The sequence below is a fragment of the Oncorhynchus tshawytscha genome, linkage group LG09 (assembly GCF_018296145.1).
Source record: "Oncorhynchus tshawytscha isolate Ot180627B linkage group LG09, Otsh_v2.0, whole genome shotgun sequence".
Classification (NCBI taxonomy): domain Eukaryota; kingdom Metazoa; phylum Chordata; class Actinopteri; order Salmoniformes; family Salmonidae; genus Oncorhynchus; species Oncorhynchus tshawytscha.
Genome location: NC_056437.1, coordinates 22,109,891 through 22,137,298, shown reverse-complemented (window position 1 = coordinate 22,137,298; position 27,408 = coordinate 22,109,891). Strand labels below are relative to the sequence as shown.

Below are 27,408 nucleotides of genomic sequence, written 5' to 3'. Positions count from 1 at the left end.
GCAAGGAACAACATTCCTGATGTTGAAGTCCTGGATTTATTCCAGTTGAATAGTTCATAATCAATGGAACATACATATTTGTCAAGATGAACCATAGAGACTTCGTTACATTTTTAGATGTCGAGTCTGCTATGACAAAGGTGAGTGTCAACATTTGGGATTTACAACAAGGCAATTTTTAGGTTGAGGACTGAAAGATTAGATTGCAGAAAAAGACATACAATAGAGGCTTACATTTGAACATATTAACAAACAACAACAAAAATCAACAAAGCCTCGTAACATTCACCAAGATTAAAATAACATCAGCCTAGGCTATGTACAATTATATCATCTCTTTGGATCCCACATATTGTAAGTTATCCAGTCTTGGAAGGTTTCTAACACAGTACATACTATGCATTTCTGTCCAACACCCTAAAAAAACAGTAATAACCTGAGTTTTCCAATTATCCTTGAATTCAGAGTTGGTATTATGACTCGGCCCTTCATTGTGCACAGACTGTTCCAGCCATAAAAGGCAAGTCCATAAAATCCAGGGGGAGGGCCTGAGGTGGGTTAGAGAGAAACATGGCCGGTAATTTGCTTGATGACAACTTGCTTTAAACATGTAAGAGTTCACTTCCTCAAGATAACCGTTCTCTCTCAGTTTTGCTTTACTCCAGTCAGAAGAAGTCAGATGCTTTCCTCCTCTTGGGAAGCTGTAGTAAGTCGTCTGTGATGGATGCTGGGTCCTGGGAGGCGGGGGTCCTAGCTTTGCTTGGTGTCGGAGTGCCTGAGGGAGTGGCTGGACCACCCAGGGGGGTCTTGGAGCCTGCTCCTCTGTGTGTGGGTGATGGTGTGTAGCTTGCCCTTAGAGCTTTGTCTGTGTATTTGCTGGAGGTGCGGTTTACAAGCCTCTGAAGGGCAGGGGTCAATGCTGGGCTCAGGCCTTTTGGGGTGAGACTGAAAGACAGAAATTAGGTTTAAAATAATAAAAGCATTTTAAAAGGACTAAGGATTTTGTATAACAAGAGGTCATAGAATTGAGCTATGAAAAAACATGAGGTTTTGCAAATACAAAGATCAAAGCAATTTAGTTAAATAAAACTTCAATCCGTTTTTACCTTGCCAGGTTTTCTGTGACCTTTCGCAATGCTTCTTGCTTCTTTGCCCGGTTTTTGGCGGCAGCCTCATTGGCCATTTTCAAACCCAACCTCTCTCTTCTTCCTGGTTCTGGAATCTGTGTGTCAGATTATCTCAGGTTAAGACACTACTCTGAACAAAACATTTGGGGGGCTGCCAGTCATTGGCTTGTACCTTAAATGATGGGCCGATGTTCCTCTCTTGAAACGGTGAGTCAGACCCATCCAGGCGAAAGGGGGTGCTCTCTATCTCACCCCAGGTCATCAGGGGGGACTCAGCCATACCTGGTAGGACCATATCAGGTTAGGGGAGTTTAGTTTTTATGCAGTTGGGAAGCTTTTATGGAAGCCTCTCTAACAGCACCAAATGTTGGAAAAACATCTATTCTTACCCAATAACTAAGTATTTCTGATGATTATTTAGTTGTTGAGAATATTGAAAGTGATCTTGAATATAACTACTTACCTGGGGAAGGGCAGGGAGTTCCTTCAAACCCATATCCATTCACGTTAGGGGAATCCTGGGCATTAAGTTCTTTGCCATCTGGGCCTACTTTACCCTGTTTGAACTGGAGATAAACACTCAGTCAGATAAATCATTCAGGATCAATCCATTTAATTTGATCTTTAGATACCATGACCTTCCTCTACTTTAAAATCCCTTGACTAAAAATAGGATACAACCATTTACTTAAAACCAATAACTTGTCAGGAAAGCACTTTACCTGTGCATTGAGGGCTGCAGCCTGTTGAAGCTGGCATTTGTTAAGGGCTTTGCTGAAGGGGTCTACCACAAAGCGAGTGTTCTTGTGAATCACCTCCCTGGGTTTCTTGAAGAGTGTGTCATCATCTTGGACACCTTATTAAAAAAGATCATGAAGGTGTTCAACTCAACTTATACAACGTCAAATAATTCATCATGTACAGTGCCTTCAGAAAGTATTCACAGCCCTTGACTTTTTCCACATTTTGTTGTGCAGCCCGAATTTAAAAATAATTCAATTGAGATTTGCCATCACTGGCCTTACACACAATACCCCATAATGTCAACATGGAATTATGCTTTTAGACATTTCTACAAATTAATTTGAAATGAAAAGATTAAATGTCTTGAGTCAACAAGTATTCGACCCATTTGTTATGGCAAGCTAAAAATAAGTTCAGGAGTAAAAATTTGCAATAATAGTGTTGAACATTATTTTTGAATGACTACCTCATCTCTGTACCCCATACAATTACAATTACAGTGCCTTGCGAAAGTATTCGGCCCCCTTGAACTTTGCGACCTTTTGCCACATTTCAGGCTTCAAACATAAAGATAGAAAACTGTATTTTTTTGTGAAGAATCAACAACAAGTGGGACACAATCATGAAGTGGAACGACATTTATTGGATATTTCAAACTTTTTTAACAAATCAAAAACTGAAAAATTGGGCGTGCAAAATTATTCAGCCCCCTTAAGTTAATACTTTGTAGCGCCACCTTTTGCTGCGATTACAGCTGTAAGTCGCTTGGGGTATGTCTCTATCAGTTTTGCACATCGAGAGACTGACATTTTTTTGCTGCGATTACAGCTGTAAGTCGCTAGGGGTATGTCTCTAAGTTTTGCACATCGAGAGACTGACATTTTTTCCCATTCCTCCTTGCAAAACAGCTCGAGTCAGTGAAAGGATGGAGAGCATTTGTGAACAGCAGTTTTCAGTTCTTTCCACAGATTCTCGATTGGATTCAGGTCTGGACTTTGACTTGGCCATTCTAACACCTGGATATGTTTATTTTTGAACCATTCCATTGTAGATTTTGCTTTATGTTTTGGATCATTGTCTTGTTGGAAGACAAATCTCCGTCCCAGTCTCAGGTCTTTTGCAGACTCCATCAGGTTTTCTTCCAGAATGGTCCTGTATTTGGCTCCATCCATCTTCCCATCAATGTTAACCATCTTCCCTGTCCCTGCTGAAGAAAATCAGGCCCAAACCATGATGCTGCCACCACCATGTTTGATAGTGGGGATGGTGTGTTCAGGGTGATGAGCTGTGTTGCTTTTACACCAAACATAACGTTTTGCATTGTTGCCAAAAAGTTCAATTTTGGTTTCATCTGACCAGAGCACCTTCTTCCACATGTTTGGTGTGTCTCCCAGGTGGCTTGTGGCAAACTTTAAATGACACTTTTTATGGATATCTTTAAGAAATGGCTTTCTTCTTGCCACTCTTCCATAAAGGCCAGATTTGTGCAATATACGACTGATTGTTGTCCTATGGACAGAGTCTCCCACCTCAGCTGTAGATCTCTGCAGTTCATCCAGAGTGATCATGGGCCTCATGGCTGCATCTCTGATCAGTCTTCTCCTTGTATGAGCTGAAAGTTTAGAGGGACGGCCAGGTCTTGGTAGATTTGCAGTGGTCTGACACTCCTTCCATTTCAATATTATCGCTTGCACAGTGCTCCTTGGGATGTTTAAAGCTTGGGAAATCTTTTTGTATCCAAATCCGGCTTTAAACTTCTTCACAACAGTATCTCAGACCTGCCTGGTGTGTTCCTTGTTCTTCATGATGCTCTCTGCTCTTTTAACGGACCTCTGAGACTATCACAGTGCAGGTGCATTTATACGGAGACTTGATTACACACAGGTGGATTGTATTTATCATCATTAGTCATTTAGGTCAACATTGGATCATTCAGAGATCCTCACTGAACTTCTGGAGAGAGTTTGCTGCACTGAAAGTAAAGGGGCTGAATAATTTTGCACGCCCAATTTGTCAGTTTTTGATTTGTTAAAAAAGTTTGAAATATCCAATAAATGTCGTTCCACTTCATGATTGTGTCCCACTTGTTGATTCTTCACAAAAAAATACAGTTTTCTATCTTTATGTTTGAAGCCTGAAATGTGGCAAAAGGTCGCAAAGTTCAAGGGGGCCGAATACTTTCGCAAGGCACGGTATATGTAAGGTCCCTTAGTCGAGCAGTGAATTTCAAACACAGATTCAAATACGAAGACCAGGGACGTTTTCCAATGCCTCGCAAAGAACGGCACCCATTGGTAGATGGGTAAAATGTAAATAAACAGACAATGAATATCCCTTTGAGCAAGGTGAAGTTATTAATTACACTTTGGATGGTGTATCAATACACCCAGTCACTACAAGGATACAGGCATCCTTCATAACGTAGCTGCCAGTTCGAGTTTAATGGCTGTGATAGGAGAAAACTGAGGATGAATCAACAACACAGTAGTTACTCCACAATACTAACTTAATTGACAAAGTTTTTAAAAAAGGAAGCCTGTAAAGAATAAAACATTCCGAAACATGCATCCTGTTTGCTGTAAGGCACTGAATTAAACTGCAAAAAATGCGGCAAAGAGATTAACTTTATGTCCTGAATACAAAGCGTTCTGTTTAGGGCAAATCCAACATAACATCACCGAGTACCCCTCTTCATATTTTCAAGTATGGTGGTGGCTGCATCATGTTCTGGATATGTTTATCATCAGCAAGGACTAGGGAGTTTTTTTGTTGATAAAAGGAATAGAGCTAAGCACAGGCAAAATCCTAGAGGATAACCTGGTTCCGTCTGCTTTCCGAAAGACACCGGGAGATAAATTCACCTTCCAGCAGGACAATAATCTAAAACAGAAGGCACAATATACACGAGTTGCTTACCAAGATGACACTGAATGTTCCTGAGTGGCCTACAATAGTAGTTAGAGTTTTGACTTAAATCAGCTTGAAAATCTGTGGCAAGACTTGAAATGTCTAGCAATGATCAACTTCACAAAGCTTGAAGAATTTTAAAAAGAATGTGCAAATATCGTATAATCCTGGGGCCTCATTTAATCAATCATGTGTAGGTATAAGTCTGTGCGCAAACCGTGCGATCATTTCCACACAAAGTGTCAGATTTATCAATATGAACGTTTTTTTTTTAGTTTGCATACATTTACGCACTGCCATGACCATGCGTACGCACAGTGTCATGTAGTGGAACAAGGGAACTGATTTAAGTGTACAATTGGGAAAACATAAGTTGAAAATGTGTGAAATTGTGAAAGTAATCATTTAAAATGTTTTTCGATTTAATTGTATTACCATTGTGAACTCATGCATTTGTTATGATAATCCATATAAAGTCAAGAAATTGTATTTGTCACATGCGCCAAATACTAATTCAAGTACAGTAATTTGTTAAATTAAAAGGCATGTGTGAAAGTGAAACCATTGTTGAAATACTATAAAAGACTGCGATAATGGGAAATTGAATGAGATATGGCTGATCTTGCTCTGTTGGAAGATTTGGCACACACTGCATTTCAGAGAGCGCATTTTTAGAGACAAGTGGTAATATTTTTTTCTTCAGAAAGTACTGATTTTGCTCATCAGATATCGTTTCCCAAAACCAATCTTATAGGATCTTTATGAGGATTTAAGACCTACTTTAGAAAAGCAAACATGCCATTGCGCTGCACATTAAAGTGTTATTCACACTCTGTTTTTTGACAACGGGCACTTTTCAGTGGGAGCTTGCCGATCTGCATCTCACATCCCTCGATGGATGCAATAATCAGCCAAATTGTAACATACAATTTCCATACACCATCGCAAAACAGGTTGAAGTCAAGAGGGGTTTCTATGCCATAAATGGGTTCCCAAATACCAACAGCGCAATAGACAGCACCCACATCGCCATAAAAGCACCATCCCAAAACGACTTCAACTAGGCTATGTGAACAGAAAAGGCTTTCACTCTTAATGTGCAGGAGAGCTATACTTGAACATAACATAGCCACCACATTCACATGTTGTGGCCAGGTGGAACGCACGACTCATTAATTCTGCAAAACAGCAATGTTGGCCTATACGCCTACAGGAGGGAGCGAAAGAGGATGGATGGCTTATTGGTGAGTGTTGCCTATTCATTTGAAGTATGTTTGCCATAGAGCCCCACAGTGGATGTGTCATAATACCCATAAAACCTAGTGGTCAAGCAGGGAAATGTTTCCAATCGTTTTACCCATATATTCGACTTTATTTACTCAGATTCGAAAATGCTAATTAGCATCAAAGTAAACATAATGCAAAACTACAAATCCCTGCACGTCATCTCTTGCTGACACCTTTGCTAACAGGTATTGTGTCAATTTTTAAAAAGTGCACAAGACAGTTAAAACCTCTTCAGGATTGGTGGGTCCCCTGTGGGACGGTTGAGCCAATGTAGGCTAATGCGATTAGCATAAGGTTGTAAGTAACAAGAACATTCCTAGGACATAGACGTATCTGATATTGGCATAAAGCTTAAATTCTTGTTACTCTAACTGCACTGTCCAATTTACAGTAGCTATTACAGTGAAAGAATACCATGTTCTTGTTTGAAGAGAATGCACAGTTTTGAACATGAATAGTTAATAATAAACAAATTAGGCACATTTGGGTAGTCTTAATACGTTTTGAACAGAAATGCAATGGTTCATTGGATTAGTCGTAAACGGTGCGCACACTGCTGCTATCTAGTGGCTGAAATCGAAATTGCACCTGGGCTGGAATAATACATTATACCCTCTCTTGCATTTCAAAGATGGTACAAAACATTTATTTTATTTTTTACATTTGTTTTCTTCTTTGTATTATCTTTTACCAGATCTAATGTGTTATATTCTCCTACATTCCTTTCACATTTCCACAAACTTCAAAGTGTTTCCTATCAAATGGTACCAAGAAAATGCATATCCTTGCTTCAGGGCCTGAGCTACAGGCAGTTAGATTTGGGTATGTCATTTTAGGCGAAAATTTAAAAAAAGGGTCTGATCCTCTTAACAGAATAATCAATTTAAAGAAATGTAGCCAATTGAATCATTACTATTTTTAACTAACATTAGATAGTTAATCAAGAGATTATTACCTTTGCCATGATTCGGCAGTCTCACCCAGCTCATCATGGCATTTGTAGTTCTTTATGATAGCCACAGTAGCAGCTAATTATCATTTCATTTTTGGGATGTAAATACAGGCGACTATATTGATAAGTCACCTTGTCTTAGAGAGATTTACATGGTTATCAAAACGTCATGCCAGGGTTAGCCTAAACAAAACACAGCCCTTATTTGAAGTGTTTCTAAAATCCCCTATGGGAAAAATGAATGGTGAAAAAATTATTGGAACCATTTCCGTTTGATCGCTAGGTTTTATAGGTATTATGACTCCTACTGTGGTACTTTATTGCTAAAACAACTTGAATTGTCCTGATGGTTCTCTCTTTGAAGCTATGTTTTTATTTGTACTGGTCAAGCAACAACAGAGTGAGACAATACTTTTTGGTTGTACTCAGACACTAGCACCTCTAATCCAGTAGATTTTACTTCTAGCTTTTTTTGCTTGCACTGTTGTGTTTCATGGTACGTCATTGTATATTTTGTACTATTTAATGAAGCTGCCAGTTGAGGACTTGTGAGGCGTCTGTTTCTCAACCTAGACACTAATGTACTTGTCCTCTTGCTCAGTTGTGCACCGGGGCCTCCCACTCCTCTTTCTATTCTGGTCAGAGCCAGTTTGCGCTGTTCTGTGAAGGGAGTAGTACACAGCGTTGTACGAGATCTTCAGTTTCTTGGCAATTTCTCACATGGAATAGCCTTCATTTCTCAGAACAAGAATAGACTGACGAGTTTCATAAGAAAGTACTTGGTTTGTGGACATTTTGAGCCTGTAATCAAACCCACAAATGTTGATGTTCCAGATTCTCAACTAGTCTAAAAAAAGGCCAGTTTTATTGCTTCTTTTAATCAGAACAACAGTTTTCAGCTGTGCTAACATAATTGCAAAAGGGTTTTCTAAATGATCAATTAGCCTTTTTAAAATTATAATCTTGGATTAGCTAACACAACGTGCCATTGGAAGACAGGAGTGATGGTTGCTGATAATGTGCCTCTGTACACCTATTTAGATATTCCATTAAAAATCTGCCGTTTCCAGCTACAATAGTAATTTACAACATTAACAATGTCTACACTGTATTTCTGATAAATTTGATGTTATTTTAAATGGGACAAAAAAAAAAGTGCTTTTCTTTCAAAAACAATGACATCACTAAGTGACCCTAAACTTTTGAACGGTAGTGTATGTAAATGAGATATTTCTGTATTTCAATTTAAATACATTTTTCTTGACTGGATGGTCATAATTGCAAATAATTTGTTGACAGTAAATTGACCACAATAAGCCGAAACAGGTATGAAACACAGCTAAACCCCTCAAACCTTGCTTACATTTGTATACGATCAGGTCTCTATGTGAGGGAATACTTGAACAGATTTCATGAATTAAAATCACTGATTATGATTATGTTGTTCTCAATTTATTACGTCCAACAACAAAAAAACACAATCGTTTTTTTTTGCTCAGAAAACTTGGGGGACCAAATAAAACCACCCACAGGGACAAATTTGGCTCGTGGGCCGCCAGTTGAGGAACCCTGGTCTATAGTATAGTGTTTGTATGTATGACTTCGTGGCTTTATGCACCCTATTCAAACCACATTATAATCAAGCAGCAGGGTAGCCTAGTGGTTAGAGCGTTGGACTAGTAACTGGAAGGTTGCAAGTTCAAACCCCCGAGCTGACATGGTACAAATCTGTTGTTCTGCCCCTGAACAGGCAGTTAACCCACTGTTCCTAGACCGTCATTGAAAATAAGAATTTGTTCTTAATTAACTGACTTGCCTGGTTAAATAAAGGTAATAAAAAGCAAGATAACAGGTACGTTTATCATGCAGGAAAATAATTGTTTGGCTCATCCTCACCCTCTGGATAGTACATAAGGGCATTCTTTGCTTTGTACTCCCAGGTCTCCAGTCCTGCCTTTACACACTCAAGGGCCTGCTTCTCAGATGAAGGAAGTGCAAGGTTTTCTTCATGCCGCTAAAAATCAGAAACATGCTGTTATAACATATCTGTTAATTGAAGGAGAAAATATAAATTGTTTTCAACTCATGAAATAACACCCTAGGAGCATTGCTGTATGCTGTAACTGTAGTATGTAATGCTCCTAGGGTGTTATTTCATGAGTTGAAAACAATTTATATTTGAGTAGTGTGCAATTCACATGTGATCAAATGAGAGATTATGGCAAGTGTACCTGTTTAAATTCAGCCTCTGCCTCATACAGCCACGCATGCCTCAACTTTTCCTTGTCTTCTGCCAGAACCATGATCTGCTCAAAGGATGCATTATCCTCGCTTGTGTTCTTAGCCAAGAAGCGATCAAGACAGGGCAGCTCTTTCTCTTCCTCATCTCCTTCCTTGTTCACTACAAACACACAACATCAACAAACACAGGGAATACATCTTACTGCTGAAATTGAGTTCTTTACATAGCACTATATAAGAAATCAATGACCAATTACCACTAGATCATAACAGCTGGAAGACCTATATTCTAAATAGTCTTGAGAGCCATTGTAAAGTTGGGTGTCCTTAAGCTAAGCATACATTATATGACAACAAACATTTTTAAATTGGGGGAGCAGTTACATTATGCGAACTCTCGGCATAATCTTGTAATCCTAAAGTCTGCAATTGGTGTGCTCATATGACATGAGTTTGCTTACTTACGGGCGCTTTCCAACAATGCAGAGAGAAAGAAAATAGAGAAACAATAGAAAAGTAAAACACGCAATAGTAACAATAAATACACAGCGAGTAATGATAACTTGGCTATATACAAGGGGTACCAGTACCAAGTCGATGTGCTGGAGTACGAGGTAAATGAGGTAGATATGTACATATAACCAGGAATAAGTGGCAGATAATGAAGTAGCAGCAGCGTATGTGAGGAATCAAAAGTTAGTGCTAAAAGGGTTAATGCAGATAGTTAAATAGTTAACCAAATAGCTACCCGGACTAACTATTTAGCAGTCTTATGGGATGGCTTGGGAGTACAAGCTGTCCAGGGTCCTGTTGGTTCCAGCCTTGGTGCATCGGTACCGCTTGTCATGCGGTAGTAGAGAAAACAGTCTATGACTTGGGTGGCAGGAGTCTGACAATTTTTAGGGGTTTCCTCTGACACCGCCTGGTATAGAGGTCCTGGACGGCAGGTAGCTCATTGATGTACTGGGCCGTACACACTACCATCTGTAGCGCCTTGCAGTTGCCATACCAAGCGGTGATGCTGCCAGTCAAGATGCTCTCAATGGTGTAGCTGTATAACTTTTTGAGGATCTGAGGGCCCATGCCAAATCTTTTCAGCCTCCTGAGGGGGAAAAGGTGTTGTCGTGCTCTCTTCACAACTGCGTTGGTGTGTGTGGACCACGATAGATTCTTAGTGATGTGGACACAGAGGAACTTGAAGTTCGACCCGCTCCACTACAGCACCGTTGATGTGGATGGGGAAGGGGGGGGGGCGTGTTCTGCCCTCTTCCTCCTATAGTCCATGATCAGCTCCTGTCAAGTATAGACACTTGACAGCTGGTCAGAGCACCCCTTCACTACACAAGATACGACCAAAAATGTCTGGTATGTCAGAATTATTTTTATTTTTTTTATATATAAATCATAAATAAATCAGGACCTAATATGATTATCAGGAAAGCGCAAGAATCCAAATCGCACATCTTTCCATCGCTCACATTATGTGACCTACAACGTCTTGGTCGGCACCTACGACTTTTAGGATTTACCTGTGATCCCAGAAATTAGTTGTGGATCGCAAATCATTGCAAAATCAAAATTTTAAATTGTGAAAGGTGTGGCTAACTTTAGACAGAGTAGTGCCATTTTCAGTCACCCTGGTGAACAGGAACTTACCCACGTCTGTTCCTTTCTTGTTTTTGCCCAGTACAGAAGAGGGAGACCCAGGACGACCCTCTGGTGTCTCAAAGGAAGCTGGAGTAACATCTAAACAAACCAGTGGGTGGCATATTATTATGGCACCACTGCTGCATTCATAGACAACCAGTACATTATGTGGAAAAGAGTTTCCTTGACACAATTTACTTATCACCTTACTCACATGGGGCAGTGGAGCGTGGTGTGGACTTGGCTAAAGATGACCCATACTTAATGGATATTTCCCTCATCTTCCCAAGATCCCCATTTTCCTCAGCTTCGAGGTAGTCCTTCTGTGCATGTAACTTGGTCACATCTGGGAAAAAGTCCCTCTGGATGATCTTCTCTAAACTCTGTTGAAAGTCATACAAAACAGACAAGTTAGGAAGACATTGGCAACTATCAACACGGCCTATCCCCAACACACACAGCACAAACTAAACAATGCGGTTGTATGTATAACATCACCACTATGTTTGTTAAATCACATTTATCTGTATTGACCTTAACTTAGATTTGCAGCAACACTGTAAACCTACTGTATTATTAGACAGCTGCAGGTAGGCTAAAATGAGCACTGGCTAACTAGCTAGCTTAGCTGTCTGTTCCACAACGTTAACGTTACCTCTATGTAGTTTTCTTCATCGAGAACTTTTCGGTTTGTTTTCTTTGTTTCCTCGGGTGGCTGTCGAAGAGCAACTGTTGTGACAGGATTAGCTGGGACAAGGGTTCCAGACATCAGCGCCTTTCCAAATCCTTCCATTGTCGGTCGCTAGAAGAAGTTAGCGAAATGGTCTCTGGTGGCCTTGACTTCTCTGTTAGCTAGCAAGCCAAACAAAACCTTGCTGAATGTAAACAATCCCGTTATAAACTAAAGAGTCTCTGAAAATAGAAGCGTATGAATACCTTAATTTAATTCACGTAGTTATATCAATAGTTCTTAGTTGACGTTTTGCTAATCAAGGAACGTCATTGGGAGAATGTACACGCGTGACGTCACCAGAAATGTCTGGCGTTTTTAGAATTAATCTAGCCTCATTATTGCATTGGATGCAAAGTATCCAAAAATGTCTTCACGATGGACATATCCGGCATAATCTTCTAGTTTTCCAGGTTTCGCACACTAAATGCTGTTCTTTTTTGTCGCCTCCACTTCGCTCTTCGGTTTTTAAACCACACCTATCGAAATCAAATCAAATTAAGCTACATTGACTACACGTTTTAAACGTAATAAAACAAACGGATTTAAAAGCAGACAAAAAGAAACACGTAGCTGCCTACCTCTACTCGCTCTTCGTGTAAATGAGTACTCAGTGCTAGTTTTTCCCGCGTCTTCACATCTGGATACTGGTTCTGAAGGAACAGCTCTTCCAGAGCGTCCAGCTGATCCTCGGTGAATATGGTGCGGTGTCGCCGGGTGCGCCTCTGGACCTGACTGAAGGACTGCTCCTCGCTGTGGGTATTTCCTCCTGGCCTGCATGGCTCCGGAAACATTCTTCTGGACCATGCATATTGGCATGCTGAATTAAAATAACTTTACATGTAAGTGTTTTTATTTTTGAATAATATTTTTTCTCACAACAAACATACACATACGAACAACAACTTACAAATGTACATTTAAGTGTTTTAGGCACATTGATTTAAAGAACATTGATTTCAGATCAAAGCATGAACATATAGGCCTTCATGGCTAATGGGAAAAACAACTGAACTGCTTTATACATCATCATTAAACAAACATATATTGCGAGAGTAAAATGAAGCGTGATCCTAGTGTCAAAATTGTCATAGGTTTAAGTCTTACTTTCAGGAGGATAGTCAGCCTGGAACACCTCTCCGCAGTGGGAGCAGTAGCAGCAGCATGAACAGGTGTGCTGTGGATGTTCTATGTGGCTCCCAGCAGTAATACTCTCTGATCTTGCTCCATCCTCACTTGGTACAGGGTTGTGGGTGGCACCAGACTGCCTACTCTCCTCACTGTTACTTGGAAATCTGTTCAGTATACTGTCAATTGTGAATGGAAACTTCTGTCTCTCCATCCTACTTGACCCCTCCATGACAAGCTTTCTGCCCAAAGATTTCACTTGAAATTCAAACTAGTGTTTAAAGTGCCAGCCAAGGCATCCAGTTAATGCATCTGGGCGAAGCATATGCCATACAGTAATCCTCTCCCTTCTCCACTGTGCTCAACGACAGACCCACTCGTTCTCATTTTATAAGAGAAATTTAACAAAGAAAAAGCAAAAGCAAAAAACATAATCCGCCTATAGACCAGACACATATAAAATGTTTGAAACTTAATTCCCAACTAATCTGGGCAGTTTGGTGAGGGTGTTAGGGGGGATGGGAGATTCAGCTAATCTGGCCCCATTGCTTTGCTTTCGGAAAAATAAATCAGATTTCACTGTATTAAATTAGGGGTACAGAGCTTCTAAGATCCTTATTGTTGTGGTTTTAGAGAAAGAGATTGCTTGGTATTAGAAACATGGACTTATAGATGAACCTTTTGGTGTGACCAAGGACCTATTGGGGATTTGCCCCTGAATTCCTTTCTTCACAACACTTGCAGTCCTCGTTTGTTTGAGTTCACCATCAAAATTCACACAGTTCTATTTATTTTCTATACATTTAGAGGGATTCACCATTTAAATACAAAACAGCAGAGTTTATATCCCTAGTTTTCAATCAATCTGAATCATACAGTTCCAATACGAAGATCTACGACTTATTGATCCTTTGTACAGAGACAATTGAATTTTGTCATTTTTGTTGTCACAGCACCCATCCTCACCACACAAAACACAAGCAGGCTGGGAGTAGCAAGGATCAGCTGCAGAGCAGCTGGCATTTAGCATTTTTCAGCATAACAGCCATTCACAAAGGGAGCATATTCAGAGATGAAACATCAGTCAAAATGTACAGGTATGGATAGCCAAGGCTTCTGACAATCTCTCTTTTAGTATTCACAGCATGAGTACTGGGCCTTATCTATGAAGTGCAGTCATTCAGTCTGACTTCTCTGACAATGTGCACTGCTGAGGTGAATCTATTACAGGTTGTATTTATTCTCCAACAAATCCTTTGATTTCATATAAGGCAACACACCTTTTTATCAAGGAATTAATGGATTTTCAGAATCTGTCCTAAGCTCCTCAGATAAGGGGCGTTTGAAAACAGATAACAATAAACACCACCACATCCCTTTCACTGGGGGTTTAATGGCCAGCAGATTGTTGATGTATAGTTTTTTGAGCTGTTGAGATAGCTATCTCTGGTCTTTGTGATTTTTCAAAGGAAGACATTGTATCACATCCACATTGGTTCAAGGGTGTTAAGTTCATTACCAGGGATTAGTATGATAAAAGCACATTATATTGTTGTTGTCAAAGGCACTATTGGTGTGTAAAAACATAGAATCTGGAAAACATACAAAAAAATGAGAGAACATTTTTGCAGTTTTTCAGCAAAGTACCTGCAATTCTACCCATTTTGTAATTACCTATGCCATGATAATACAATATCTGAGAGAGAATGACTAAACTAATCAATAGGTTTCCCCTGGAGGTCAGGGCCCCTGGGTGCCCAGTCGGTATTCAGCCATAACTACTACAAGTTTGGAAAGGCTAGACTAACTAAAAATATATATACACTGCCGTTCAAAAGTTTGGGGTCACTTAGAAATGTCCTTGTTTATGAAACAAAAGCCCATTTCTTGTCCATTAAAATAACATAAAATTGATGTGTCGTAACCGGCCATGACCGGGAGGTCTGTGGGGTGACGCACAATTGGCCTAGCTTCGTCCGGGTTAGGGAGGGGTTGGCCGGTAGGGATATCCTTGTCTCATCGCGCACCAGCGACTCCTGTGGCGGGCCGGGCGCAGTGCGCGCTAACCAAGGTTACCAGATGCACGGTGTTTCCTCCGACACATTGGTGCAGCTGGCTTCAGGGTTGGGTGCGCACTGTGTTAAGAAGCAGTTAAGAAGTGTATCAGAGGACGCATGACATTCAACCTTCATCTCTCCCGAGCCCGCACGGTTTGTTGTAGCTCCAGACAAGATAGTAGCTACTAAAACAATTGGATACCACGAAATTGGGGAGAAAACGGGGTAAAAAAAGAGAAACAGATGTCCTCAAGTCCTCAACTGCCAGCTTAATTAAATACATTAATACATTAAATACGCAAAACACCAGTCTCAACGTCAACAGTGAAGAGGCGACTCCGGAATGCTCGCCTTTGTTGTTAACTGACCTGAAATTTTTGTCTAAAATGACATACCCAAATCTAACTGCCTGTAGCTCAGGACCTGAAGCAAGGATATTCTTGATACCATTTGAAAGGAAACACTTTGAAGTTTGTGGAAATGTGAAATTAATATAGGAGAATAACACATTAGATCTGGTAAAAGATAATACAATGAAAAAAACATGTTTTGTTTGTTCCATCATCTATGAAATGCGTGAGATAATCTGATTTAGGACTCTAGGCACAATTTAGATGTTGTCCACTAGATGGGAACAGTGTACGTGCAAAGTTTTAGACTGATCCAATGAACCATTGTATTTCTGTTCAAAATGTTTTATCAAGTCTGCCTAAATGTGCCTAATTGGTCAAAATATACATTTTCAAGTTTTTGCTACTCTCCTCAAACAATAGCATGGTATGGTTTCACTGTAATAGCTACTGTAAATTGGACAGTGTAGTTAGATTAACAAGAATTTATGCTTTCTGCCCATATAAGATATGTCGATGTCCTGGGAAATGTTCTTGTTACTTACAACGTCGTGCTAATCACATTAGCGCACGTTAGCTCAGCCGTCCCGAGGGTGGAACACCGATCCTGTAGATCCTTAATTAAATAAAAGGTTCAATAAAAAATAAATGATATAAATAAAAATGGTTGAATCCTGCAAAGAAACCACTACTAAAGGACACCAATAATAAGAAGAGACTTGGACCAAGAAACACGAGCATTGGTTTGATGAGTCCAAATTTGAGATTTTCTGTTCCAAACTCCGTTTCTTTGTGAGAAGCATAGTAGGTGAACGAATAATCGGTTTCCACCGTGAAGCATGGAGGAGGAGGTGTGATGGTGCGGGGGTGCTTTGCTGGTGACACTGTCTGCGATTTATTTAGAATTCAAGGCACACTTTAACCAGCATGGCTACCACAGCATTCTGCAGCGATAATCTATCCCATCTGGATTGCGCTTAGTGGAACTATAATTTGTTTTTCAACAGGACAATGACCCCAAAACACAGCTCCAGGCTGTGTAAGGGTTATTTGACCAAGGAGACTGATGGAGTGCTGCATCAAATGACATGGCCTCCACAATCACCTGACCTCAACCCAATTGAGATGGTTTGGGATGAGTTGGACCGCAGAGTGAAAGAAAAGCAGCCAACAAGTGCTCAGCATATGTGGGAAGTCCTTCAAGACTGTTGAAAAAGCATTCCTCATGAAGCTAGTTGAGAGAATGCCAAGAGTGTGCAAAGCTGTCATAAAGGCAAATGGTAGCTACATTGAAGAATCTAAAATATATTTTGATTTGTTTAACACTTTTTTGGTTACTACATGATTCTATATTTGTTATTTCATAGTTTTAATGTCTTCAATATTATTCTACAATGTAGAAAATAGTACAAATAAAGACAAATCCTTGAATGAGTAGGTGAGTCCAAACATTTGACTGCAACTGTGTGTATATATACAGTGGGGAGAACAAGTATTTGATACACTGCCGATTTTGCAGGTTTTCCTACTTACAAAGCATGTAGAGGTAATTTTTATCATATGTACACTTCAACTGTGAGAGACGGAATCTAAAACAAAAATCCAGAAAATCACATTGTATGATTTTTAAGTAATTAATTTGCATTTTATTGCATGACATAAGTATTTGATACATCAGAAAAGCAGAACTTAATATTTGGTACAGAAACCTTTGTTTGCAATTACAGAGATCATACATTTCCTGTAGTTCTTGAGCAGGTTTGCACACACTTGATCAGGGATTTTGGCCCACTCCTCCATACAGACCTTCTCCAGGACCTTCAGGTTTCGGGGCTGTCGCTGGGCAATACAGACTTTCAGCTCCCTCCAAAGATTTTCTATTGGGTTCAGGTCTGGAGACTGGCTAGGCCACTCCAGGACCTTGAGATAATTCTTACGGAGCCACTCCTTAGTTGCCCTGGCTGTGTGTTTCGGGTCATTGTCATGCTGGAAGACCCAGCCACGACCCATCTTCAATGCTCTTACTGAGGGAAGGAGGTTGTTGGCCAAGATCTCACGATACATGGCCCCATCCATCCTCCCCTTAATACGGTGCAGTCATCCTGTCCCCTTTGCAGAAAAGCATCCCCAAAGAATGATGTTTCCACCTCCATGCTTCACAGTTGGGATGGTGTTCTTGGGGTTGTACTCATCCTTCTTCTTCCTCCAAACACGGTGAGTGGAGTTTAGACCAAAAAGCTCTATTTTTGTCTCATCAGACCACATGACCTTCTCCCATTCCTCCTCTGGATCATCCAGATGGTCATTGGCAAACTTCAGACGGGCCTGGACAGGCGCTGGCTTGAGCAGGGGGACCTTGCGTGCGCTGCAGGATTTTAATCCATGACGGCGTAGTGTGTTACTAATGGTTTTCTTTGAGACTGTGGTCCCAGCTCTCTTCAGGTCATTGACCAGGTCATGCCGTGTAGTTCTGGGCTGATCCCTCACCTTCCTCATGATCAATGATAACCCCACGAGGTGAGATCTTGCATGGAGCCCCAGACCGAGGTTGATTGACCGTCATCTTGAACTTCTTCCATTTCCTAATAATTGCGCCAACAGTTGTTGCCTTCTCACCAAGCTGCTTTTCTATTGTCCTGTAGCCCATCCCAGCCTTGTGCAGGTCTACAATTGTATCCCTGATGTCCTTACACAGCTCTCTGGTCTTGGCCATTGTGGAGAGGTTGGAGTCTGTTTGATTGAGTGTGTGGACAGGTGCAGTTAATACAGGTAATGAGTGGAGAACAGGAGGGATTCTTAAAGAAAAACTAACAGGTCTGTGAGAGCCAGAATTCTTATTGGTTCGTAGGTGATCAAATACTTATGTCATGCAATAAAATGCAAATTATTTACTTAAAAATCATACAATGTGATTTTTCTGGATTTTTGTTTTAGATTCCGTCTTTCACAGTTGAAGTGTACCTATGATAAAAATTACAGACCTCTACATGCTTTGTAAGTAGGAAAACCTGCAAAGTCGGCAGTGTGTCAAATACTTGTTCTCCCCACTGTGTATCTTCGGAAAGTATTCAGATCCCTTCATTTTTTCCCCACATTTTGTTACGTTACAGCCTTATTCTAAAATGGATTCAATTAGTTTTTTTCCTCATCAATCTACACACAATACCCCATAATGAGAAAGTGAAAACAGTTTTTTAGAAATGTTTGTACATTTATAAGAAATAAAAAAACTTGAAATTGAGTTCAAATGCATCCTGTTTCTATTGATCATCCTTGAGGTGTTTCTACAACTTGATTGGCGTCCACCTGTGGTGAAAGCAATTGATTAGACATGATTTGGAAAGGCACACACCTGTCTATAGAAGGTCCCACAGTTGACAATGCATGTCGGAGCAAAAACCAAGCCATGAAATCGAAGGAATTGTCCGTAGAGCTCTGAGACAGGATTGTGTCAAGGCACAGATCTGGGGAAGGTACCAAATCATTTCTGCAGCATTGACGTTCCCCAAGAACACAGTTGGCTCCACTCTTAAATGGAAAAAGTTTGGAACCACCAAGACTCTTCCTAGAGTTGGCCGCCCGGCCAAACAGAGCAATCGGGGGAGAAGGACCTTGGTCAGGGAGGTGACCAAGAACCCGATGGTCACTCTGACAGAGCACCAAGGTTCCTCTGTGGAGATGGGACAAGACAGCCCCCAATAATTTTATAATCAATTTCTCTCAGCCAATCATCAGTCATCAGTCATTTGTGTAAGTGCTGTGCTTGTTGAGTGTCCTTCCCTATAAGCATGCTGAAATTCTGTTGTCATTTTTTTTTTACTGTGAAATAGCATTATCTGGTCAAACAATTTTTTCCAGAAGTTTATTAAGGGTTGATAACAGGCTGAAGGGGGCTTTACTATTCTTGGGTAGCGGAATTACTTTAGCTTCCCTCCAGGCCTGAGGGCACACGCTCTCTAATGGGCTTAAATTGAAGATGTGGCAAATAGGAGTGGCAATATCATCAGCTATTATCCTCAGTAATTTTCCATCCAGATTGTCAGAACCCGGTGGCTTGTCATTGTTGATAGACAACAATCATTTTTTCACCTCTTCCACACCGACTTTACGGAATTCAAAATTACAATTCTTGTCTTTCATAATTTGCTCCGATATACTTGGATGTGTGTCTAGTGTCAGCGTTTGTTGCTGGCATGTACTCCCTAAGTTTGGTTATCTTGCCAATGAAAAAGTAATTAAAGTAGTTTGCAATATTAGTGGGCTTTGTGATGAATGAGCCATCTGATTCAATGAATGAAGGAGCCGAGTTGGCTTTTTTTCCCAAAAAATTTAATTTAAGGTGCCCCAAAGCTTTTTACTGTCATTCTTTATATAATTTATCTTTGTTTCATAGTGTAGTTTATTTTTCTTTAGTCACATGATTTCTTAATTTCCAGTATGTTTGCCAATCAAATGGGCTGCCAGACTTAATTGCCATACCTTTTGCCTCATCCCTCTCAACCATACAATTTTTCAATTCCTCATCAATCCAAAGGGATTTAACGGTTTTACATGAATTTTCTTAATGGGTGCGTGCTTATTAGTACCTGGAATAAGTAGTTTAATAAATGCATCAAGTGCGGCATCTAGAGGAAACCAGGCACCACTCATCACCTGGCCAATGTCATACCTACGGTGAAGAATGATGGTGGCAGCATCATGCTGTGGGGATGTTTTTCAGCGGCAGGGACTGGGAGACTAGTCAGGATCAAGGGAAAGATGAACAGAGCAAAGTACAGAGAGATCCTTAATGAAAACCTGCTCCAAAATGCTCAGGACCTCAGACTGGGGCGAAGGTTCACCTTCCAACAGGACAACGACCCTAAGCACACAGCCAAGACAATGCAGGAGTGGCTTTGGGACAGCTATCTGAATGTCCTTGAGTGGCCCAGCCAGAGCCCGGACTCTAACCCGATCGAACATCTCTGGAGAGACCTGAAAATAGATGTGCAGCCACACTCCCCATCCAACCTGACAGAGCTTGAGAGGATCTGCAGAGAAGAATGGGAGAAACTCCCCAAGTACAGGTGTGCTTAGCTTGTAGCGTCATACCCAAGAAGATTTGAGGCTGTAATCGCTGCCAAAGGTGCTTCAACAAAGTACTGAGTAAAGGGTCTGAATTCTTATGTAAATGTGATAGTGTATGTTTTATATATTTCTTTGTTGCAATAATGTCATGGTAATAATTTATTAAACATTAGAAAGAATAGAAAGAGGAAATCGGGTGGCTATATGTGTGGCTACACGCTATATGCTGTAGGCCTAAAAGGTGCCTTCAGTGAGAATTTGGGCTAAAACAATGGTATGTAGAACAATCTAGGCAATGCATGAACATGGCAAGATTGAAAGAGAGACAAGGGGTCAGCAATTATATACCCAGGCCACCCAAAGATGACGTGAAGATCATTCTACAAATAACTGTCAGTAGCCTGGAGACCGGCCTGGAGTAGTTTTTCTTAGTACCAAATCATTATAGCAGGAGGACCTTGAAGACAGGATAACATACAGTAGATAGCAAAGGAGCTGTTTACCCAAGAAGTTGGAGAGTTTGCTAGAAATAAAATGAGCTCATGATAAAAAAAAATTAAAAACACTTGTGAACATACAGCTCTATTTTATGTACCATAGATAGTTTATTAGTTCATTTCCCAGTGGAATTTCCAGCTTCACATACTGGAAAATGTCTGTCTGGAAGCATTTTATTTTAATGATTGCTGCACCAGCAGGTGTCTCAAGATAAAAAATATAAAACATTTTGACAATAAGTAATTTACATAATCAAAATTGAATAGCAATATAATTTATTCTGAATCCATTATGGTTGTGTTTATCGTCTGTCAGTTGAACACATTCAGATTTAAACTGTTTTGACCTGGTTTATATTATTTATGGCTTTCAAGATACTTAAATTACTTAATTCTAATTTTGTAAACATACTGTAGGCGGGCATTAAATGTGATATGGATTATTACATTTATTTCAGTAAATGTAACACTGTAATCTTACATTTTCTCAATTGTATGCCGTAAGCTAATAACTGTCATGTCTGTTGTACAGTTCCCTCCGTAATTATTGGGACGGTGAAGCATTTTTTCTTCTTTTGGCTCTAAGACTATGAGGTTAAAGTGCAGACTGTCAGCTTTAATTTGAGGGTATTTTCATCCATATCGGATGGACTGTTTAGAAAATACAACACTTTGTGTACATAGTCCCCCCCATTTTAGGGTAGCAGATGTACTGGGACAAATTAACTTACAGTACCAGTCAAAAGTTTGGACACACCTATTTTTTCTTTATTTTTACTATTTTCTACATTGTCGAATAATAGTGAAGACATCAAAACTATGAAATAACACATACAGTTGAAGTCGGAAGTTTACATACACCTTAGCCAAATACATTTAAACTCAGTTTTTCACAATTCCTGACATTTAATCCTAGTAAAAATCCTGTCTTAGGTCAGTTAGGATCACCACTTTATTTTAGAATGTGAAATGTCAGAATAATAGTAGCGAGAATGATTTATTTCAGCTTTTATTTCTTTCATCACATTCCCAGTGGGTCAGAAGCTTACATACACTCAATTAGTATTTGGTAGCATTGCCTTTAAATTGTTTAACTTGGGTCAAACGTTTCGGGTAGACTTCCACAAGCTTCTCACAATAAGTTGGGTGAATTTTGGCCTATTCCTCGTGACAGAGCTGGTGTAACTGAGTCAGGTTTGTTGGCCTCCTTGCTCACACACGCTTTTTCAGTTCTGCCCACAAATTTTCTATAGGTACGAGGTCTGGGCTTTGTGATGGCCACTCCAATACCTTGACTTTGTTGTCCTTAAGCCATTTTGCCACAACTTTGGAAGTATGCTTGGGGTCATTGTCCATTTCGGAGATCCATTTGCGACCAAGCTTTAACTTCCTGACTGATGTCTTGAGATGTTGCTTCAATATATCCACATAATATTTCTTCCCCATGATGCTATCTATTTTGTGAAGTGCACCAGTCCCTCTTGCAGTAAAGCACCCCCACAACATGATGTTGCCACCCCCATGCTTCAAGGTTGGGATGGTGTTCTTCGGCTTGCAAGCCTCCCCCTTTTTCCTCCAAGCATAACGATGGTCATTATGGCCAAACAGTTCTATTTTTGCTTCATCAGACCAGAGGACATTTCTCCAAAAAGTACAATCTTAGTCTCCATGTACAGTTGCAAACAGTAGTCTGGCTTTTTTATGGTGGTTTTGGAGCAGCGGCTTCTTCCTTGCTGAGCAGCCTTTCAGGTTATGTCGATATAGGACTCGTTTTACTGTGGATATAGATATTTTTGTACCTGTTTCCTCCAGCATCTTCACAAGGTCCTTTGCTGTTTTTCTGGGATTGATTTGCACTTTTCCACCAAAGTACGTTCATCTCTAGGAGACAGAACGCGTCTCCTTCCTGAGTGGTATGGCGGCTGCGTGGTCCCATGGTGTTTATACTTGCGTACTATTGTTTGAACAGATGAACGTGGTACCTTCAGGCATTTGGAAATTGCTCCCAAGGATGAACCAGGCTTGTGGAGGTCTACAATTTTCTTTCTGAGGTCTTGGCTGATTTTTGGGGATTTTCCCATGATGTCAAGCAAAGAGGCACTGCGTTTGAAGGTAGGACTTGAAATGCATCCACAGGTACACCTCCAATTGACTCAAATTATGTCAATTAGCCAAGAAGCTTCAAAAGCCATGACATAATTTTCTGGAATTCCAAGCTGTTTAAAGGCACAGTCAACTTAGTGTTTCTAAACTTCTGACCCATTGGAATTGTGATACAGTGAATTATAAGTGAAAAAATCTGTCTGTAAACAATTGTTGGAAAAATTACTTATCATGCACAAAGTAGATGTCATAACCGACGTGCCAAACTATAGTTTGTTAAGAAGAAATTTGTGGAGTGGTTGAAAAATGAGTTTCAATTACTCCAACCTAAGTGTATGTAAACTTCCGACTTCAACTGTATGGAATCATGTAGTAACCAAAAAAGTGTTAAACAAATCAAAATATATTTTAGATTCTTCAAAGTAGTCCCCCTTTTCCTTCATGACAGCTTTGCACACTCTTGGCATTCTCTCAACTAGCTTCACCTGGAATGCTTTTCCAACCGTCTTGACGGAGTTCCCACATATCCTGAGCACTTGTTGGCTGCTTTTCCGTCACTCTGCGGTCCAACTCATCCCAAACCATCTCAGTTGGGTTGAGGTCAAAAATTGGGGAGGCCAGGTCATCTGATGCAGCACTCAATCACTCTCCTTTGTCAAAATGCACAGAAATACACTTAACATCAAATATTAGAAGAGATCATAGTCTTGGTAAGATATGTCTTAGTGATAAGGTCTTTCACCGTTATATTTAGTGTATGTGTCTCTCAAAATTTCAGGTTCTCTTAGCAAACATCCTAATGGCAATCATCGTACTGCTGGGATCAGGCATAATAGCCGGTTACTTCTATAAGAGGTCAGCTGAAGGTGGGTAATTAATTCCTCAGACATTCAACATGCATAGAAATGAAGAGGAACAAGGAAGGAATCAGAGATACAAATCACTGCGACTCTGAGCAGGTATAGAGGCGGTCCCAGTGCACATTTTTATGCTATAAGATATCACTGCACAGTTCATGGAGATCTATATTTAGCCAGCCAATCTGATTGGCCGTTTGCATGTTTATGATCTTAGGTCATCAAAGTGTAGTAGTTCAGCCTTTTATAACAGGGGGCTACTCATTTCATATACAAGGATTCAGTTGTTATCATTCAATTAGTTCAGAGAGGGATTGGCAGTGAATATCAGTTTGGAGCCAAATTAAGCAAATTGAGATGATCTATTCAACAATTATGTGAATGGATATTAAACAGCAGCCTGACTTGTGTCTTTATTTCCAAGGACCAGAAGCTCAAGAGGCAGCAGGAACAAGAGGCAAGTGAGCGAAAGTTGCCTACCTCTCTCTGGTTTCTCCAACCAGGCCTGTGAAATAATGGATGAGAATACGATGGCAGTCTGTGTCCAACAGACACCTGCTGAAGAGGAGGACAGGGTGCAGAAAGAAGGAGAGGGGGACAGGGAGGGTGGTTGGGTGTGGACCCCCTAATGGATCAGGCAGGTACCCCTAATGGACTAGCAGGTACCCCAGAGTTGTGAGAGGAGCAGGCCGAATAGATGTGTTGTGGAATGATGCCCTTTCTCTTTCCTTTTCAAATGCTGTTTTTGAACACAGCATGTAAAAACTAAAATGTGTGGAGGCTCAAATAATGGGAATGGTACAGAAAAGGTCTCAGGACAGCAGCGGGCTGACTTCACACAATGAAGAGTTGTAGGAGCAATGGAAGATGTATCTACACAGAGTTTAATTATGGTTCTTCAGTGGTATAGGCTGTATGTTGAATAAATGCTAGTAGTGGCCTACATTATTAGGTAAATGGTTACTTTTTGTGCCTGTGATTTTGACAAAATTATACTTTCTTAATCAATTAAACATCCCATCGCATTATATTTTATATCATTTTCCAGTATCTCCGTTAATGTCAGGGCTGATATGACAGTTGTCATGTCACACAATCAGATATTTAGAAAATTCAAATAACAGTACGACTTGAAATGAGACACAGCATTTGCAGATTTCTCCCATAGTTTGTTTGCACTTCATTTATAATCCACATTTATTTAGCTATAGCCTAATGTCTGGTATATATTATGTATATTTATGAGAGTTAGGTTGTTCCTGATGAGCACTCCTTCAAAACAGGTGTTCCAGAGATGGTTTATAAGGTTGCTATGTGCTTTGATTGGTTGTCCTCGGTCTAAAACTATTCAGAACACGGGATTGTACTGCCCTCTTGTGATGAGTAGGGATATGACAGAATAAGTAGGACGGGCAGCGCACGGACACGCATGCGGTAGCGGATCGGCTCGCGATATTCTGTACATACCGCTTTGACGTAACCACGCGGAAAGGCGGGGGACCGTCGCTTCCGCGCGCGACCGACCGCATTCTCAAGTCAAGATGGACGAAAAGTTGATATTGTCCGTTTTTAATTTTCCTGAGCTGTATAATACAACTTTGCCAGATTACCGCAATGGTGAGACAAGATCCCTTGCTTGGCGGAGAATCAGCGCGTTGACAGCTCTTCCAGGTAAACTATGGTGTTTCTACAAATCATCAAGTTGCGTTGATGCAAATGTTTGAGCTAATCTTAGCGAGCTAGCTAGTTTTAAGCAATCTGACTTGTTTGTCGAAATGGGGCAAGTTTAGAAATTATGGCGTTTGTTGTATTTTATACATTTTTATCACGTGAATAGCATCTGTATACGGTGAGTTTTAATGGCACATCGCCGCAAGAACCGCGTGAATCATATTACGTCAATGGGGAGGCAGACGAATTCGTGAGCGCAGCGGCGCAGACTGCAGACACCGCGGCACGAGGGGAAAAATGTTCCGTTCCCCACCCGCGCAATGAGCCACGAGTAGATTGGCATCGCATCTTCCACGCATTAATGAAATTAACTAACAAATGCCATCAAATGGAGAACACTGCACTTTTTTTTTACCGACCAACTCAATGGTAGAGCCTCACATTTACAGTTTATAAGTAGGAACCCGATTAGGTTCCATCTATGAGGGAGTTATTTATTACACGCTGGCCGGGGTTGGCCCGGACAATGGCCGGTCACATCATCATGCGAAAGCGGGGTCGCCTTGGTCATGTTTTCAACAGGGTACATGGTCCAGAAACATATTTCCATCAAATGTTTAATTCGTTTTCGTTGGCAGATACAGCGTTTTTATCCAAAGCAATAACTTTTGCACGGGAAAACACAATCCTACTATTTACTCACGTCCATTTTTTTTTGTGCCGACTTTGCGGTCGGACAGAGCGAGGCACGTACCTCAAACCCGGGAGGCAGCCCTGACGCCCCGGTGAGATTAATCGAACCCCCTCATTGGGATGGAGAGATGTGTTCAATCACCTGAATGCTCGTTTTTTTTTTACTCATTGGCCAAAAATACATTGTTAATCATACTAGCTACTTGTAAATATTTGTTTCCATCCATTTAGTCAAATTCTCCATGTTTAGCTAGTTCAATATGAAATGCATCAAATTAAGTCTTGAGTATGATGAATCCATATTGCATAATTGATATCATTGATGTATCCCTTTTAGCTGAAGAGTGCAAAAGGAAATGGAAGAATCTAAGAGACCGATACTTCAAGGAAGTACGACAGGAGAAAAGGAGTAAGGAGGAGACAGGGGAGCGCACCACCAGTCGATGGAAATACAGACAACTTCTGAACTTTCTTCAACCATTCATTAAACCTAGAAACGGCAATGCAGACCATGACAACCAGGAAAGCCCTGATACAATCAATAAAAGCACACAGAGTGAGATCAAACCTGTCAAAACACTCAACACAGCCCTGGTAAACAACATGAAAACCCCTACAACCCAGGTTGGGACCATGTCGCAGCTAGCCTTTGTGACCCAGCTGTCCCCAGCGCAACAAGGCACCCAGATGGCCCAGCTGGCTTTCCTGGCCAAGCTACCACCAGGTGCCCAAATATCCCCAGCGCCCCAGCCATCCTCAGCTCCCCAGCTATCAACATACACAACCAGGAAGAGGCCTCAGACACGACAAGAGTCCCCTGCTTCACCATGTTCCTCAAGCACTCCTGCCAAGCTCTCCACAAAGAACAGGAGGCTGCTGGCCAAAGAGAAAGATCACAGATCAGATTCCATGATCCCTAACCGACAGTGTGACGAGGATGAGATGTTTCTTCTCAGCTTCGTTCCTGCCTTGAAGAGGCTAGCCCCACAAAAAAGATGTGAGACCAAAATTAAGATCCAACAGATAATGTATGAGGCAGAGTTTAGTGTAGATCTGCCATTGACTGTCAAAGACCCACTGGTGACAGTGTCCAATGAACTGCCAGAGCCCGTGCCTCAAGAAGACCAAGGGCCAGAGTCACAAGAAGAGCCAGAGACATAACTCATTCATTTTTGTAGGGTCTACAGGGGTTGTTCTCAGTGGAAGTTCTATTGTTTCTTTGGACCTAAAGTATTTTTTTGTAAAATATATTTCTCTCCTAAAACATGAAGAGCCAAGTTATTCATCTGTTTTTAGAATAATCACATTTTGTGGTATCATATTGAGAGATACTTTTATATTTTTCACAAG

At 40.7% G+C, this 27,408-nt stretch overlaps 2 protein-coding genes across 2 annotated transcripts; one reads left to right on the top strand and one right to left on the bottom strand.

Moving 5' to 3' along the window:
* Positions 1-17: 17 nt before the first annotated feature.
* Positions 18-12,150, bottom strand: LOC112257580 (splicing factor ESS-2 homolog). Its single transcript, XM_024431252.2, has 10 exons — positions 11,561-12,150; positions 11,120-11,288; positions 10,915-11,004; positions 9,249-9,418; positions 8,914-9,031; positions 1,850-1,983; positions 1,591-1,693; positions 1,300-1,409; positions 1,107-1,222; positions 18-945 (listed from the first exon to the last, which is right to left on the bottom strand). Exons 1-10 carry the CDS (start codon positions 11,696-11,698, stop codon positions 666-668), a joined length of 1,428 nt encoding a protein of 475 aa, XP_024287020.1. The 5' UTR covers positions 11,699-12,150; the 3' UTR covers positions 18-665.
* A 12,915-nt stretch (positions 12,151-25,065) lies between these two features.
* On the top strand, positions 25,066-27,322 carry LOC112257576. The gene is made up of 2 exons (XM_024431244.2): positions 25,066-25,365; positions 26,396-27,322. The coding sequence occupies exons 1-2, from the start codon at positions 25,236-25,238 to the stop codon at positions 27,217-27,219; spliced, it is 954 nt and encodes a 317-aa protein (XP_024287012.1). The 5' UTR covers positions 25,066-25,235; the 3' UTR covers positions 27,220-27,322.
* The last annotated feature ends 86 nt before the right edge of the window (positions 27,323-27,408 follow it).